This window comes from Rousettus aegyptiacus, unplaced genomic scaffold, assembly GCF_014176215.1.
Source record: "Rousettus aegyptiacus isolate mRouAeg1 unplaced genomic scaffold, mRouAeg1.p scaffold_m13_p_2, whole genome shotgun sequence".
NCBI classification, from domain to species: Eukaryota; Metazoa; Chordata; class Mammalia; order Chiroptera; family Pteropodidae; genus Rousettus; species Rousettus aegyptiacus.
In genome coordinates, this window is record NW_023416295.1 from 48,279,736 (window position 1) to 48,295,645 (window position 15,910).

General features: G+C 38.5%; 1 protein-coding gene across 2 annotated transcripts in view; it reads right to left on the bottom strand.

Moving 5' to 3' along the window:
- Nucleotides 1-1,126: 1,126 nt before the first annotated feature.
- The window catches only part of GAD1 (glutamate decarboxylase 1), a 42,285-nt gene continuing 27,501 nt past the window's right edge, over nt 1,127-15,910 (bottom strand). For both annotated transcript variants that reach the window (XM_016165450.2, XM_016165451.2), the window contains exons 7-17: nt 15,445-15,557; nt 14,183-14,298; nt 14,019-14,098; nt 13,741-13,795; nt 12,368-12,484; nt 11,501-11,565; nt 8,508-8,586; nt 7,300-7,449; nt 5,088-5,195; nt 3,563-3,652; nt 1,127-2,775 (exon numbers count right to left, since the gene is read on the bottom strand). In XM_016165450.2, the coding sequence (XP_016020936.2) occupies nt 2,602-2,775; nt 3,563-3,652; nt 5,088-5,195; nt 7,300-7,449; nt 8,508-8,586; nt 11,501-11,565; nt 12,368-12,484; nt 13,741-13,795; nt 14,019-14,098; nt 14,183-14,298; nt 15,445-15,557 (1,147 nt within the window). In that variant the 3' untranslated portion in view covers nt 1,127-2,601. The remainder of the gene's footprint in view (nt 2,776-3,562; nt 3,653-5,087; nt 5,196-7,299; nt 7,450-8,507; nt 8,587-11,500; nt 11,566-12,367; nt 12,485-13,740; nt 13,796-14,018; nt 14,099-14,182; nt 14,299-15,444; nt 15,558-15,910) is intronic.

Consider the following 15,910-nt stretch of genomic DNA (forward strand, 5'->3'; position numbering starts at 1 on the left):
GGGATTGGGAGAGGTGTTATGTGCAAAAGAATGTGGGAGAATTTATTGGTTTGATGGAACTAGTTTAGATCTTGATTGTGGTGGTAGTTAGGTGACTGAATGGGTTTGTCAAAACTCAGAAAACTATACACAATACACTATAACAAATAAATTTTACTGTATCTTAATTTTACCTTAATAAAAATAAATATCCATTCCCTCCAAAAAATTGTCCCATGAGAAAAAAATCTCATGGACCATGGGCCCAGATTCCAGATAACAATTTAACAGCTACCGAAAATTGTACCTTTGTTACTTTAACCCTTTCTCCTCCTAGGCCTGATACTAGATCAGGAAAGAACAGTAGCTAGGGAGTAGAGATGAGCTGAAGAAAAAAAACCCGACTTGCCCCCACCCCACTGCCACCTCTCTTGCTTCCCCAGCTGCTGCAGGATTGCAGCTAGAAATGAAACCAGATGGAGGGAGGGGAGAAACTCTATATTGTACAAAATGTGAGACTTATTACATTGAACTGGACATTTAGTTGCTAAAATGAAACTGCTCTTGTGACTGAAAAGCCAGAAAAGCTATGGGATTGGCCAGAATTCAAATAGGGGTGTGAAAGGAATTAGCCTATAGAGAGGATTTGAAGGAACAGTGGGAGGAAAAATAAAGTGACTTGATGATCACCTCCCTATGGAGATCTGTTTGTTTAATACGATGGTTGCACATGCGATCAGTCTACTAATTACAAATGACTCATCGAATTATGCATGTGTTAAAGTAGGGATCTCCAAACAAGTGAGATAGTCTTATTTTTGTTTAACAGAATATCATAGAAAATGGGCCCTATTTCCTAATGTTCCAGCACCAAAACATATTTCCTGAGGAAGTGAATTGGGACCACCGTACAAGCAGAAGCAGCAGGAAGGTGTGATTCTATGCACTTAGAAGTATTCAGATACCGCAGACACTAAATGATGTAAGATCCCAACAGAAGGAAAATTTGTCCGCCATGTACATCACTATAATCTTGGAGCCCAGAACAGTGCCTGCCACAGAGAAAGAAAACATTTATTGAATGACCAAATGAATGAAACTCTAAGATTCGAAGAGGAAAATGAAGAACAGAGATGGCTTTTCTTTCTCCAATCTTGAAATGCGAATTTTTATTTAATTACAATCACAATGATTTTATAGATAAGGGGTTCAGGAACCTATGACAGTGGGTTGAGTCCCAGCTTATAACAGTACTGAGCACCGCCTACAGTCAGCTAGCGGACAGTGAATGGGCCATGGCGATCCACGTAACTATAATTAGAAATCTTTCTGTATGAAACAAACTGGAAGAAAATTTTGTTCAAATTCTCCATGGAGAATATTTTTATTGTTTTATATTCTTCTTGCATACTCAAGAACGCACAGTGTGGATTTCCTTTCCTCAAAAACAGTGGTGAGCCTGGTCAATTTATCTGAGATCTTCAGACGGTCTTCGGAAATGTTGCCTTAGGTTTGAGCTAAGCGAGTCACAGAGATTGGTCATGAACTACTACTACAAAATTACAGAAGATCTTGTAATTATCCAACAGTTACTAGAAAAGCATTGAGAATATCAGACATACAGCCAGAGAGGATAATAGAAGAGCAGATGCTGTTTAAGTAATGAGATTTCTATATATATGACTCTATATACTGTATCAGAATTCTTTCACAGACAGTAAAGTTACACTGAAATCATTTTAAGGGCACTCTAATATAAATACAAGTCTCACTAATTTTAATCTTTTCTCTTTGGCTCACAAATGCACGAAAATACCATAAACGGTTTTCAGAACTTACTGCATTAGTATTTAGATAAGATACATTACAAATGGAAGAAAATACATGACGCCTCTTTAACATGGTAAATCTCTGAATATAAATGAGTAAATATTTCATTTACTTACAATTAGACAGTCGTTTAAATCATTACATGTGTTTTTCCCTCCTTCCCAAGGTCAGACAACAGAGATATGCACAATCTACACAAATTGATCTCTAAAAATACAGCAAGAGCATACCTGTAACAATGACTCTGCTACTATTTTTCCCTAACAGGATACTAATGGGGAGGGTGTGACTCTTGTCATCAAGTGGTGCTTTTTCTCATTCGTCATCACATTAGGTGGGAGAAACACTGACAACAAGGTCAACTCCTGCCAACAGGATTTTCCTTGGTCCTCATGACATGACATTCTGAGAAACATATTTCCTGGATTTGTAGGGCGAGCTGGTTTGCAGCATGTTTGGCCCCTCGGTAACTGCTGAAGGTGAAGTTAATTGTCTTGGATTGGGGGACATGCCGTGATCTATTACTAAGCTATACTCACTATACATACATATATATATAGAGAGAGGTATATATAATTGTACATATATACTGTGAGCCTAATGTGCAACTTTTTAAAAAGAACATTATGTCCTGCTAACTACAACAAGGTTAAATAAGGATTTAACAGTATTCTTTAAGATATTATATTTCCCTTAATGAAATGGCCTATTGTTTCGGCAACTTAACAGAGGTTGTTCTAGAGTGCCAGGGGGAAAGGGAATCCCCATAAATTCATGTTCTATGGAGGGTGATTATAGATCCTGGCCCAATCTTTCTATCTCCTCAATGAGGAAGTCGATGTCAGACTGGGTAGCGGCTGGGTTCGAGATGACCATCCGGAAGAAGTTGGCCTTATCCCCCTGAGGCTGGTAGCCGACCATGGTTGTGCCAGACTCCATCATGAGGGCTTTGATTTTTGGAGCCACCTTGTGATAGAAACACAAAACAAAACTAAAGACTGATATTAACACCACTGTTTTTAACAATACAATCCATTTCTTGATTGGAACAAAGAACAATTTGCTTTTTACCATTTGTGTTTCCGTGGACATAAAAGCAAAGTATTTTATTTCTAGATTTCTTCAGTGGCTAAGATCTAATGACTACTTAAGTCTACCTAATCGTAAATTCCCTCAGAAAATACTATATGAATGAATTTTGAAAGTCAGTCATAAAACAATGATAATCAAATATACAAATTAAGACTGCTGTATAATCTAGAGCCCAGGACACTGCCTGGCGCAGAGACTGGCATGGAGACTGCTCAATGAATATTTGTAGAATGGCTGAATGAGTAAAACATTGTATAACATATTATATAAATGAAATATAATGTCAACAAGTATAAATAATATATAAACTAGATATAGAAATCAACAACCAGAATGAATCAGCATTAGAGTAGACTTGAACTTAGTGAAAGATATTTTAATATGTAAGTTCCTAGGAATACGGATATAATTCCATTGCCCTGCATATGTCCCCTTCAATGAAGAACACCGACCTCAGACAGGGATGCATCCTTCAGCGGTTCCTGTTGTATCTGAACCACAGCAAGAATGCAGACCCAAGAAGACTACAACAAGATGGCTCCCCACCACCGCAAGTTTTTCGATTTCATTTCTTCCTCATTAGAAAGACACATTGGAGTGAGAATGTTCTGACCAGCCAGGGAAATTGCAAAGGGTTAGATGAGATAAAGAGATTCCATACCCTGTGTAGTTTTTCCCGGCGCTCAGGGCTATCCGGCACTCCCCTGAGGCTTTGTGGAATATACCAGAAACAGACGTTTGTATGCTCAGGCTGCAGTGGTTTTCACGAACAAGCAAATATACAAGTAAAACAGAAAAGTATGAGAATTTGAGAGAAGACTGTTTCCAAAATCCTATGCACCCCTGGTGGAAGTCTCTCAGACTAAAAAAAATAATAATAAAAAATAAAGCTTCATGTCCATCTTGAAGGCAGTGTTACTTCTGTACTAGGGAGAACAATGCCTAGTTTATCCAATCATTTCTGACAAGAGAGCTGTTTTCCACAATGAATTTTCGAGATGACTAAAGTGGCCACCTTTTAAAACTGAAATGTTAAAAAATAATTATATATGGTTAGTTTTAAAAAGGTATTATTCATCTTTCCATTTTGTAGCACCACATATCTAGAAAATGCTCAAAACAGTTTATTTTATTGATACTGAATACTTTATTGAGTTTATTATATTGATATTAAACCTTTTCTTGATGACATGATGAATATTAATACTGGTTCTAAACCATAAAAAAAGACTGAGATGCCTAGAACTGTTTAATGTCCCTGCTCTAAACACTATGTTTTCAAGTTATTCTGTATTCTTGCTATAGTTTTTCAGTGCCCTTCCTAGTTGCTGTTTGTCATCATTAACTGGCTTGGGACATCACAATTATCTTGAATCTTCTAGTAGAATGTTTAAAATAGTGTAAATGGTCAGAGCGAGGTCCCATAGGTGAAATGCATGAGCACCGTATCATTGATTTAAACTACTCACGGCTCTTTCTTCCTCATTTGGTGATTTTCCAGTGTGTTCTTAATAGTTTAGGTTGCCTGATAAATGGACTAAGTCGAAGGTTGCCAGTGTTATTTTTACTGAGTTATAAGTAGATTTTCTTTTATTCAACACTGGCTCCTATTCAACAATGGAAACTTTCTGTATCCGTCAGTGAGCTCCATTAGGGCAAAGAAAGTATCAGTTTTGGTCACTACTATATAACCCAGCTCCTGGCATGGGGCTTGGCCCACAGCGGGCACCCAGCCAATACTGGTATGACAAGTACTTTATTGTGCACAATGTGGATGTGAACTCAGGCAGAGACAATTTTTGTTGCTCTCCTCTTAATGAATCTATGTAAAGGGGAACTTCATTTTAGAACCAGTCTTGGGAGAGAAGGATATGTCCATCCTCCAAGCTTCTTGGAACCAAGAAATACTTTATCGTGGAGGTTGGACACAATAATAAGACAGACCCCAAAATGGTAAAAGATTCGCACCTGCCAAGGAAAGACCTCTTGTCTGCAAAGAGGTGAAGGGGAAAAGTCGTCCCAAAGCTACTGGAAGAAAAGTTCATGGACACAGAGGGAAGTAAACAAAGAATGCATAAGAATAAAAGTTCAGAAGCAGCTTTTGGCAATGTGGGAAAATATGGCTTCAGGAGCTTCCCTCAGTAGACTTTCTGGGAATGTATATTTAGTGCACAATGACAACTTACCTCACCATTGAAAACCATCTCAAATTCTTCTCTGTTTTTAATCTTGGTATAGAGGTAATCAGCCAGTTCCAAGCATTTGTTGACCTGATTTTCAAATCCCACTGTGCCCTGTTTTAAAGAAAAGAAAATTCAGGTTGGCGAGAGGTTCCGTTTCCTGGTGATTGGCATTTGAGAAGGCTACACTGTCCTTGTCTATTGAAAACAAACGTAAGAATCTTACTGGAGATGTTTAGGAAGAACCATCTAACTAAGTGAGCACAGCTTCTTTGCAGCTCTGCATGCAATAAAATAAAGTGTGTCTGCTCTCTTTTTAAAGCAGTCTAGACTCTGTACACTTATTCTCAACAAGGCTTTTAGCTTCCTGCTAGTTGTTCACAGCCTGGAACTGAAGCCTATTTTCTGGTTTGCTTTAGGACAGTGTTACTCAGTTCATGAGCTGCAACCAGTCCATGATGAGTAAAGAAATAGAGATTAAGTAATAAAAAATTTTTATAGCAATTTGACAGAATAATTTTATGTCAATGGAGTCTAATTTTAAAAATTGGTATTTTGTATGATTTTCTATTCCGTTTTTCTAGCAATTTGTCTTTATTTTATTGGTCTATGATAGGTGAAAAAAAACCCCAAACTGGTTCTTTACCACAGATAGTTTGAAAAATACTACTCTAGAATCCACCTTTCCCAGTAGTAAGTCCTGGTCAAACATGCCCCCCCCCCATTCTCCCAGGCAGCCTACCTTCCACATAGCACAGTATTATCTCTTTGTGGTGACAGGCAGGCAGGTAGGCAGATGGGAAAGCCACTGGTCTCAGTACATGCCCTGAGACTGCAATAGCCCAACTATTGGACAAACTGGTTGGAGCGTGAGTTTCAAAAACCAGCATGGCTGATTAATAACAGCAGCATGAGGGTTGTTGAGTGGGTTGGTGTTAACAAGAGCAGGTGCACAAGACTGGCTTATGAATTGCTAATGGGCCTGGGTGAAGTTGAATACTGGCAAAGCAGCAGTCACTGTTAGGAGTACACCATGGCCAGTGAACTCTCCACTTGGGAATGAAGCCCACACCAGGGTCCCACCTCAGCAACCAATTCACGATGAGCCAAGCTTCCGGTAAACAGTTATTTTTAAGCAAAATGAAGGCAGAAATTATTGAGATAGGCCGTGAAGTTATATTTCTAAATGATAGCTCTTTCCCTTGTTGTAATTTATAGCTATTTATATACTTAAAATACCTATAATTACTTTGTGATAATTCAAACTATTTCTATATTAAAACAAAATGACTAAATGAGGGAAAGAACTAATAATTCATCAGTAGAAATATTTGGCTAGATATTTTGCTAGAAAGCCTGTTGTTTTGGTATTAGGTAGACCTAATCTTAAACATGAAAATTATTAAAGTTAATTTACAGTGGGTAAGTAAAAACAATGGATGTGATATGAAGCTGTGAAATAAAAATTGCCTTGATTGCATATGAATGCTTTTGAAACAAAGGGTTAAATGGTAATCTTCTCCCTCACCCATATTTTGGGGAAATTCTAACAGTTTGCTTTTTTCCCCTAGATGCAGAAATACAACCTGAAAGGCTGATGAAAGCAGACACAGCATGCTTCAATCTAGTGTAGGATTTCTCGAAATAAAGTATCTATTTTCCAGAATAGTGTGTAAAGTACGAATAACAGGAGAGCCATTATTTAAACAGAACTTAAAACTGTCATTATATATTTATGTGTATATATATGTGTATATATACATATACATATATACATATATATGTGTATATATATACGTATATATGTATATATATGTGTCTGTATATATATATATATATACATATATATATCCCATGATTTGAGGCCTCATAAAGGAATTCAGGGTTCTCTACACAATAATGCAGTAATTTTATCTTTATCTCTTTCCCTACATCTGTACTAAGTCCATATCTTGGCATTATTTTTAGTTATTATAAGAGAAAGTTATAAGGAAACTTCATGCTAATTCAAATTGAGGAGATTGAATAGGAAGGAGGGAGAATTTGACATTAGGGATAAAGTGATTTCATTCACAAACAAAGAAAATTCAGTTAGCTCAATTATCTAGATATTGATTGAACACATAGTGAGTTATCTGATAGATCTTTGCTTTTCTTTTGCCAGCTAGCCTGTGCAAATTACATTTCTGCTCTATTTCCCAAATTCCCATTTTCATACCTTTGCTTTCCACATCAGCCAGAACTTGAAAATGTCCACATGGCGGCCACACTGAATTGCCTTGTCCCCTGTGTCATAGGAGACATCATATTGCTTGTCTGGCTGGAAGAGGTATCCTGCACACATCTGGTTGCATCCTTGGAGTATCCCCTTCAAGGAAATCAAGACAGACATGCATCTGTATTCACAGGTCAGAGATGTGGATGGCTTCAAAACAGGGCTAGTTAGACTTGGGGTCACATGCAACATTTCTTCTAATGTCTTATGGGGTTTTATACTTGTTCTGATATCCTTCTCTAAAACCACCCTTGGAAGAACTTTTGCCCCTTTCCCCCTGTCATTCTGATTAGAAAGTAATCTTCTGACTTAGATGCAAACAACAAGGGCCCCACTGTCCTTCTAAGGGGCATTCGGAAATGTGTGAGTGTGTTTTGGGTTTTTTCAAAGTCTAGGAAGTGCTATGGCATTCAGTGGGCAGGAGTTTGGGTTATAAACTTCCTACAGTGGGTGAGATAGTCTCATGTTTTGAAGAATTTTCCACCTCAAGAGTGTCTCCTAAAAAGTCTTCCAATATCTTCCAGCTCTATAAAGTTAACGTTGGAGTGGAATAGAGCTTCTGCAGGTTCTAAAGGTTGGTGACAGACTTTTTGTAATGCCTTGGCATGCAAAAGTTCTACTGGAGCAACAATGCTTTCGAGGGCAGGGTCCCTTTATTAGATCCTTAGGTAAGGGAATAAACTACTAACTCATTTACAGAAGCTTTTAGTCAATAATTCCTTGTTGCTCTGAGTTGACATCTGTCATATGTAAAGCTGACCCAATTTATTTCAGGTCTTGGGATCACAAATTCATGCTAAGAACTTAAAGTATATTCCAGTGACCACTTTTTGTCCTCACTAAGGTGAGAGTTGGTATTTCATCCAATGACTCTCACTTTTTTTTTTTTTTTGTACAAACACAAAGGAATATGAAATGAAATAATATCCTTATGCTTTCTGTCACTGACAGGGCCCTGAGCACTGAAATAGGAAGAAGGGCAGCAGAGAGCAAGAGCCTAGAGGAGGCATGAAGTTGCTGAAGGCTAACAGATAAGGGCAGGAAAGAACAGCAACGGTAGTCCCAATGGGGCAATATCGTGAGTACAACAGCAAGTACTGTGAAAAAGACCCTGTGCAGGCCACCAGCTCATCTCTAGAGGGAGTGCAGACCTTTTCCTTGACGAGAATGGCAGAGCACTGCAACAGCACGCCCATCATCTTGTGAGGGTTCCAGGTGACTGAGTTGGCTCTGGAAGAAGCACATGATACTCTGAGGAGAAGGTGCAGGAGCCGGCAAGAGGAGACTGTTCTCTTGAGGAAAACACTACCCACTGCAACTCAAGTCAGTACACGTTTTGACACCTATTTCCCTAAATTGACTAATCGAGTTGTAAAACAACTATTTTGCAGGCAGTCTCAGGGTACTAACTTGAAGACTGCCTCTTCTAAATAACTGCTATTAATAATAGCTAACATTTTTGAAGAACTTATTATGTGTCCTATTGTTCTGAAAGCTTTACAGGCATTATATCAATATAGGATCATGGTTAAGAACTCAGGCTTTGGAGCTGGCCTGTCCAAATCTGAATCCTGGCTCTAACATTTGCCAGTTTGATCAAGTTATATAACTCCTCTGCAGCTCAGTATTCCCATCTGTAAAATGAAGAATATTCATAGAATTGAATAAAGGAGAAAATGTGTTAATAAATACATAATGATAATTGCTATGCCTGGAAGACTTAATTCTCACAACCCTATGATGTAGGAACTACTATCTATTTTAGATGGAGAAACTAAGGCACAAAAAAGGTTAAATACATCATGTAAAGTCACATAGCTAGTAAGCGTTGGAGCCAAGATTCAAGTTCAGGAAGTAGAATTGCAGAGCCAGTGCTCCTAACTCCTCCACTAGCTTGCCTCTCTCTAGGCAACAGACTCTGGCTTCTTTCTTCTTTTCTGTTCGTTCTTATTTATGAAATGGGCTGGTGATGTTGATCTATACTTAAAAGGTAGTATAAAGAGTGACACCTAAAAGCAAGGATCAATTGGACAATTCTAGACTTTGACTGCTTAGCAGCACTGTTTAAATGCTAAATGAACATGACATTGCCAGTTTAGGCTGCAATGATAGCTTAACGAGCATGGTCTCCTAGCAACTGCATCACTCTGTCAGACACAATTAAATGGTTAAGCAACTCACTATCTAGGACATTACAGAAACCACTAAGTATAATGTATGATGATTAAAACTTGAGTAGCTTGCTTTTGTGGTTTACAGACTCCTTTCCGAAAGCCCGGACCACTGCTGGGCTCTGTGCTTTAACACCTGTGAAGGACGTTTCCCCCAGACAGAGCAACTTGGAAGTATACTGCCTCTGCTCTCCCTAGAGCTAAATCCTTGCTGTGAATTTTTAACCTCTTCATCTTGCCTAGGTCTCTTAGAGGGAAAATAATTTAGTGTGTACATGACAACAGGGTGTGCACTGTGTTTCAAGGCTAAGACAGAAAGGTCTGAAGTACTTTCCCCCTAACTATGTAATAAAGAAAAGCTTTGTGAAAGAGACCTTTGAAAAGTTCTAAGCAAAGTTGACTAGATGCTTATCTCATTAAAATGCATCAGTGTGTCAAGTCATGTTTAAAAAGTAGTAGATTTAATCAATTTTCTCATAGCTACCATCACTGAGTCATTAAAAATTATATTTAAGTCTTACAAAATGTCTTAAATTAAGTGGTTTTTTTGAATGTCCTAAAGGTCTGAAATAAATGATTCTTTGCTGCTACAAATGGAAAGTAATAAGATGTGATATGGATTCAATTTCCATTAGATAAGAAAAATGTTTCAAGTTGTCCTACACTCAAAGATGGAAAATGAAAATTGGACTGGCTCATTTATATTTAATATATTATTCTCCAAGTGATAGTTATATAACTATGCTTCAAAGAGTCAGTCCCACTCACCTTGATACTGCCCTTTCAAAACTGAGCCAGAGGGAAGAGGCACAGCACAGGTAACAAAAACTCCAGCCCCAGAGCCCTTTCTGTGAGAGAAGCCACTGGTGTGCTTTCCCTGATGCCTATTCTCCATCCAGCCTCCAACCTTGTCTGTTCTCACCTCTCTCACTTTACTCCAACCACACTGGCCTCCTTGATAGTCCTCCAACTTGCCAAGAACAGTCTTGCCTCAGGGTCTTTGCACTTGCCTTCCTACTGCCTAGAACATTCTTCCTTGCATCCTTGCTTCCTGTTTCCCTTTATTCTAGTATCTACTGACATGCTACCCCCTTAGGAAGGCCTCTGACTACCTGTCTCAAACAGCATGCCTTGTTACTCACTGTTATTTAACTCTGTTTTATTTTTCTTTATTATGAGGCAGATTAAGTATATCTTCATTTATAAACATTCGGCCCACTGGAATGTAAGTTTTGGGAGGGTAAATCTCTTAGTTGATAACATCTTCCATCTATACTGCCTTATTTTTCTTACATATACCAGGTACTCATTTTTTAGAAAAGTGCCACAGATGGCTGGACTGAAGGCAGGTAACCAAATATACATATCTGTGCCTGTGTGGCTCATGATAGGTGCTCAGTAAATATCTGCTGAATGAATAAATGAATTCGTGTGAGTTCATTTGGGATCAATACATAGGAGTCAGCCAAAATCATATTTGGCTTAGCACACCCCCTGAACTTGAATGGTGGACAAGAAAATAAGTAAGTTGAATGAGCTGAACGTCTTGCCCCTGTTTCAGCAGTAAGCTTAATGAGAACAGTGAAATAAATCAGTGACCCTTCCTGTGCCCTTGGCAAACCCTCATTTAGCTTCCAAATCCCCACACTGCTTAGTTTCCCTTCTCTTTTACCTGGGCACTTCACAATCACATCCATTGTTGCATTGTTGTGCTTATCACATTGTGGTGTGATTATTTGTTTACTTCTCTTTCTAAATTGTGAACTCATTGAGGTGAGGACTCATTTGACTGGGAAATCAATCATTTTTGTATTTTTGATTTCCTAGTGCCTAGCATACAATATGTGCTCAATAAATGCCTACTAAGCAAAAATGAGCTTAGTCAGATGAAATATGTTGGAGTTATCAACAGACTCAGAAGCATAGCATGTTTGATGGCCTGAATGGAAGGAGGTTCCAACTCTGGCCTTTACCTTTCTATGCCACTGAGTTTATGCCGGTGCTTTCGGGACATGAGCAGCCCACCACCCCAGGCAGCCTGTGAAGACAGAGAAAGGAGAGGGAGGGGGAACAGTGACATTTAAGAACCAAGCACTCCACACATCTAGTAAAACAGAAGAGAGAAAGTAAATGAGAAAAACATAAGCTTCTCTGACAAAAGGAACCTGTACTGATTGTCCAAAGAGTGACAGTTATAATTATTCATCATTTGTTGCCGCTTTAAAAGTTCCTCCAGATGAAAGTAAGAGTAGCTATGAGTGATGTATGTAAATCAGGTTTGAGACTGTGGTGCCAAGACCCAAAGGCCCAACGCACCCTGGTCTTCCTATGTGGTCTCTCATCCAAGTACTAACCAGGTCTGACCTACTTCTGAGATCAGACGGGATTGGGCTTGTTCAGGGTGGCATGGTCGTAGACCCCAGACAGGCATTTTTTAAAGAAAAGTGTCATAGATGACTGACTAAAGGCATCTCTGGACATCCAGATTCATAGCCGCTTTCTATATGTTGCATCTTGTATTTTTTCTCTCTGAAATCGATATTTCTTTCTGTCGCTATTTGTCCAGACAAAAGCTACCTGGGAAGGGGATGGAGACCATATTCTAGAATGAATCACGGAAGATGGCAACTGGCCATAAGGAACTGGATGAGTCCCAGAGGATGTACAGGACTGTGGTGTGTCCATTTGTGAATGGCCAGCTGGAGACCAGAGGAGAATGGAACTAATGTGGTGTTCAGACAGAGCCAGCTGAGGCAGTGGGGGAAGCTTGAGACAAATCATAAAGCAGAGCTGCTTCCACCCCTGACTGGACCAGGGACACTGTGAGTTATGCCACTTACATCGACATGCAGCCAGAGGTTATATTTCTCACATATATCTGCAATCTCCTGTATCGGATCAAAGGCTCCATAAACAGTCGTGCCAGCAGTTGCATTGACATAAAGAGGAACATATCCCTATATGGAAAGAGAAACAGGATTGTTAGTCTTTTTAACCTTTCTCCTTTCCACAGGAAGTAGAACTGCCGTAGCGGTTATTTCTAACAGAGATGAGCTAAGCTGGTGTAGTATTAGATACGATATCTGGGAGTATTCTTTTTGGTTCATTCATTCATTCCTTTATTCAACAAATATTTTTTGAGTGACGTTTATGTGCCAGGCCCTGTTGTAGATGCTGAGAATACAGCAGTAAGTAAAATAGATGAAGATTTCTGTCCCCATGGAGTTTACGTTCTAGTGGGCAGCGACAGACAACAAGAAAAATTAAATAAGCAAAATACACAGTATGTTTGGAAGTGACAAGCTCTATGGCAAACAATTAAGCAGGAAAGGGTAATTGTAAGTATTTGAAGTGACAGGCAGATCGCTGTAAATATCTGGGCATTGTACATTTTAGAAGCTGTGTTGTTCCAAGTGTGCCAATGTAATAATACTAAAGCACTGTTTGGTTATTTAAAACTGGCTATACATTGTTTCACTAACAGTGGACACAGTAAAATTTAGGTGTGGACAATAAATAAATGAGGAAATGGAGTCAGATGGGCTTGGGGAAATCAGTGAGTCTTAGCTTTAAGATCAATTCCATCTCTGCTTCCTGCTCATTCCTAGCAACATTTCCATCCATCTCCCCTACTGAGAGCCCAGCAAACAACTACAGTTCGAGAAGGAGGTATAAGAATGTACCCAATAACAATGAGTTGGTAAATGGCCTGACAGCTACCTGGCAGTGCCTTGTAGATACATTTGTTCTATAGTATTCTTTAGTTTGATAGAATTTATTGAGGCTGATTAATCAAGTTTCTGCCAGAGCATGGAAGCACTTTGCTAAACAGAATCCTAAGATAAAATATTATTTGTTAAAATGAGATTACACATAACAAGTTATAAGCGAAAACTTCAATTAAGCTGTATCTTTGCGGTGCTTGGGTAGTGGATTTATTAAGGTATATCAAACTAACCATTTGGTACAATGAAGATAGGATAAGTGGTTTAATGGCTGAATTTTTCATTTTTCAAAAAAATTTATATTGTATAGATATAACTTTAAAGTCAAATCACCTCACAAATTGGAAATAAACAAACATCTGAGAATAGAATTTTAGAAATACAATAAAATGACCTCTTACATTATCAAAAATATTTACTGCCTAGGTAAGAAAGAATATTTTAAATTTTGTATTCATCAGAGTTTATATTTATCATAGAGTACATACCTTTTGTTTGGCTTCAAGAATTTTTGCCTCTAAATCAGCAGGAATGATCTTCCCTCTGTAATTATTATAAAAGGAGAGAAATGAAAATGAAGAATCAATGAGATTGCACATGAAAAAAACTTCGGCTGCAGCAAAAAGTAATTTAATCGGATATTTTCAACAGACCATTAGCAGCTTGGCACACTGTACTTAGTCAGTCCTTAAGCACAATAAAACAAATTTAACAGATGAACACATTTAATACATCAAGAATCTAATATTTGCTCTCCCCTGCCTACCTTTCACTGCACTTTATCAAAATCACATTGTCGGTTCCAAACCCAAGTGCAGCCCCAGCCTTCTTTATGGAATAGTGACTCTGCAATAAACAGAAGCTTAAGGTTAGACATTAGATAGTCCTTTGAGAAACACCACAATCCATGAGCAAGAGCACCCAACTCACATGTTCTGAGGTGAAGAGAACCAGTTTGGGCACAGCCGCCATGCCCTTTGTCTTAACTTCCGGGAAGTACTTGTAGCGAGCAGCCATGATGCTGTACATGTTGGATATGGCTCCCCCTAGCAGCAAGCAGACACATTGGGAGGTGTTGGAGCTCCTCCATTATAGCTTCTAACAGCAAAGAGTGAGCTGATGTCTCCAGAGACAAGGGAGGTCAGAAAGGGGAAGGACAATATCCTCATAGGTTTTGTGGCTTTCCTATTGCCAGAGCTTTCCTCTAGACCCTTTGCCCTGTGAATACAGTAGTCACATTCATTACCAGAGCCATCTAGGCAATTTGGCTGGAGGTGATTCAAGTGTTCCAGTGCCTATCCCACCTGAATCCTAGACAGAAATATGAGGTAGTGCTGGCAGTGCTACAAAGAGATAGGTGAGTTACAATTTCTCTGCCTCTACTTTCTGCTCAATCTATTTACTGAACAAAGATAAATTTGTTCTCTGTCAGAAAGACAGAGAAAAAGAGAATAATGGAGCCTACTAAAGGAAACTGTGACATTGCCTGGATACTCTGCTCAAAGAACAGCCCAGCTAGTTGTTAAGCCATTTAATAGAGCTCTTTATTGATTAAAATAAAACCAAACTTATGTTTACTTAAAGATGCAATTAGGTAGCTAGGCATGTCTGGCCAACACAAACTAATCGCTTTTGCATCAATTACCTTCAATTACCTGACAATTAAATAGGCAAATTTGTGGTCTGCTTGAATTGTTCGGACAAGTACAACTCTTATTTCTTCTCTTCCTCTTGCATATAATTGCACTGTCTGTGATATCATCTCAAACTCGTTCCTACCTACGAGAACATCTGTCCTTGTTTTAAAGATTCTTATCATACCTACATCAAATGAGAAATTCAAAGTAGATACACTAATTTGGCCAAAACCGATTAGTCAATTGATAATCTGATTCACTGATCCCCATCTTGATCAAACTGCCATTGATTTCCAAAGTCGTTTAGCATGATTTAGACACAGTCTTTGTCAGTTTGTATGGGTTTAGGCACAGAATTTGTTATTTAGTACACAAAGAATGTAGCATTCTTGCTAGCCTTCACTCTGACAAAGATAGAAAGGCAGAGTCTAACAAAAATTTTTTAAGGTCATGATTCTTTCACACACTCACTTTATGTTTAGTATTCTCAAAAGGGTCCTAAGGATCCATACTGCAAAACTTGAAGAGAGTCAGGGAAAATGAACAGAAACTTACCAGGAGAAAATATCCCATCACCATCTTTATTTGACCATCCAATTATCTCTCTCATCTTCTTAAGTGTTATTTGCTCCATGAGGACAAACACCGGAGCAATTTCATATGTAAACCTGGAAAGGTGATAAAAATGAATGGAAATAAAGATGTCAACCACTTATTTGGGGAACACAGGTGATTGACTTAGTATTTGTACTTAGGTTCTAAAAAAGGTTCAAAACCACTAAAACAATTCATTTCCTGGAAATACATTTAAGTCACCAATCATAAAATATCAGAAACCAGCCTGGGTTAACAAAAGAAGTGGTAGAAGTGCCTGCTCTGTGATTTTTCACCAATAAAATAAATTCTCCTCTGAATAAAATATTTTAGCTGTGGTCGACCCAGAGAAATAGAAGGAAAGGAAATGACTTTTCTGAGTCCCTTAACCTCTAAGATTGTAGGATAATGCAAATGTTAATTGAAA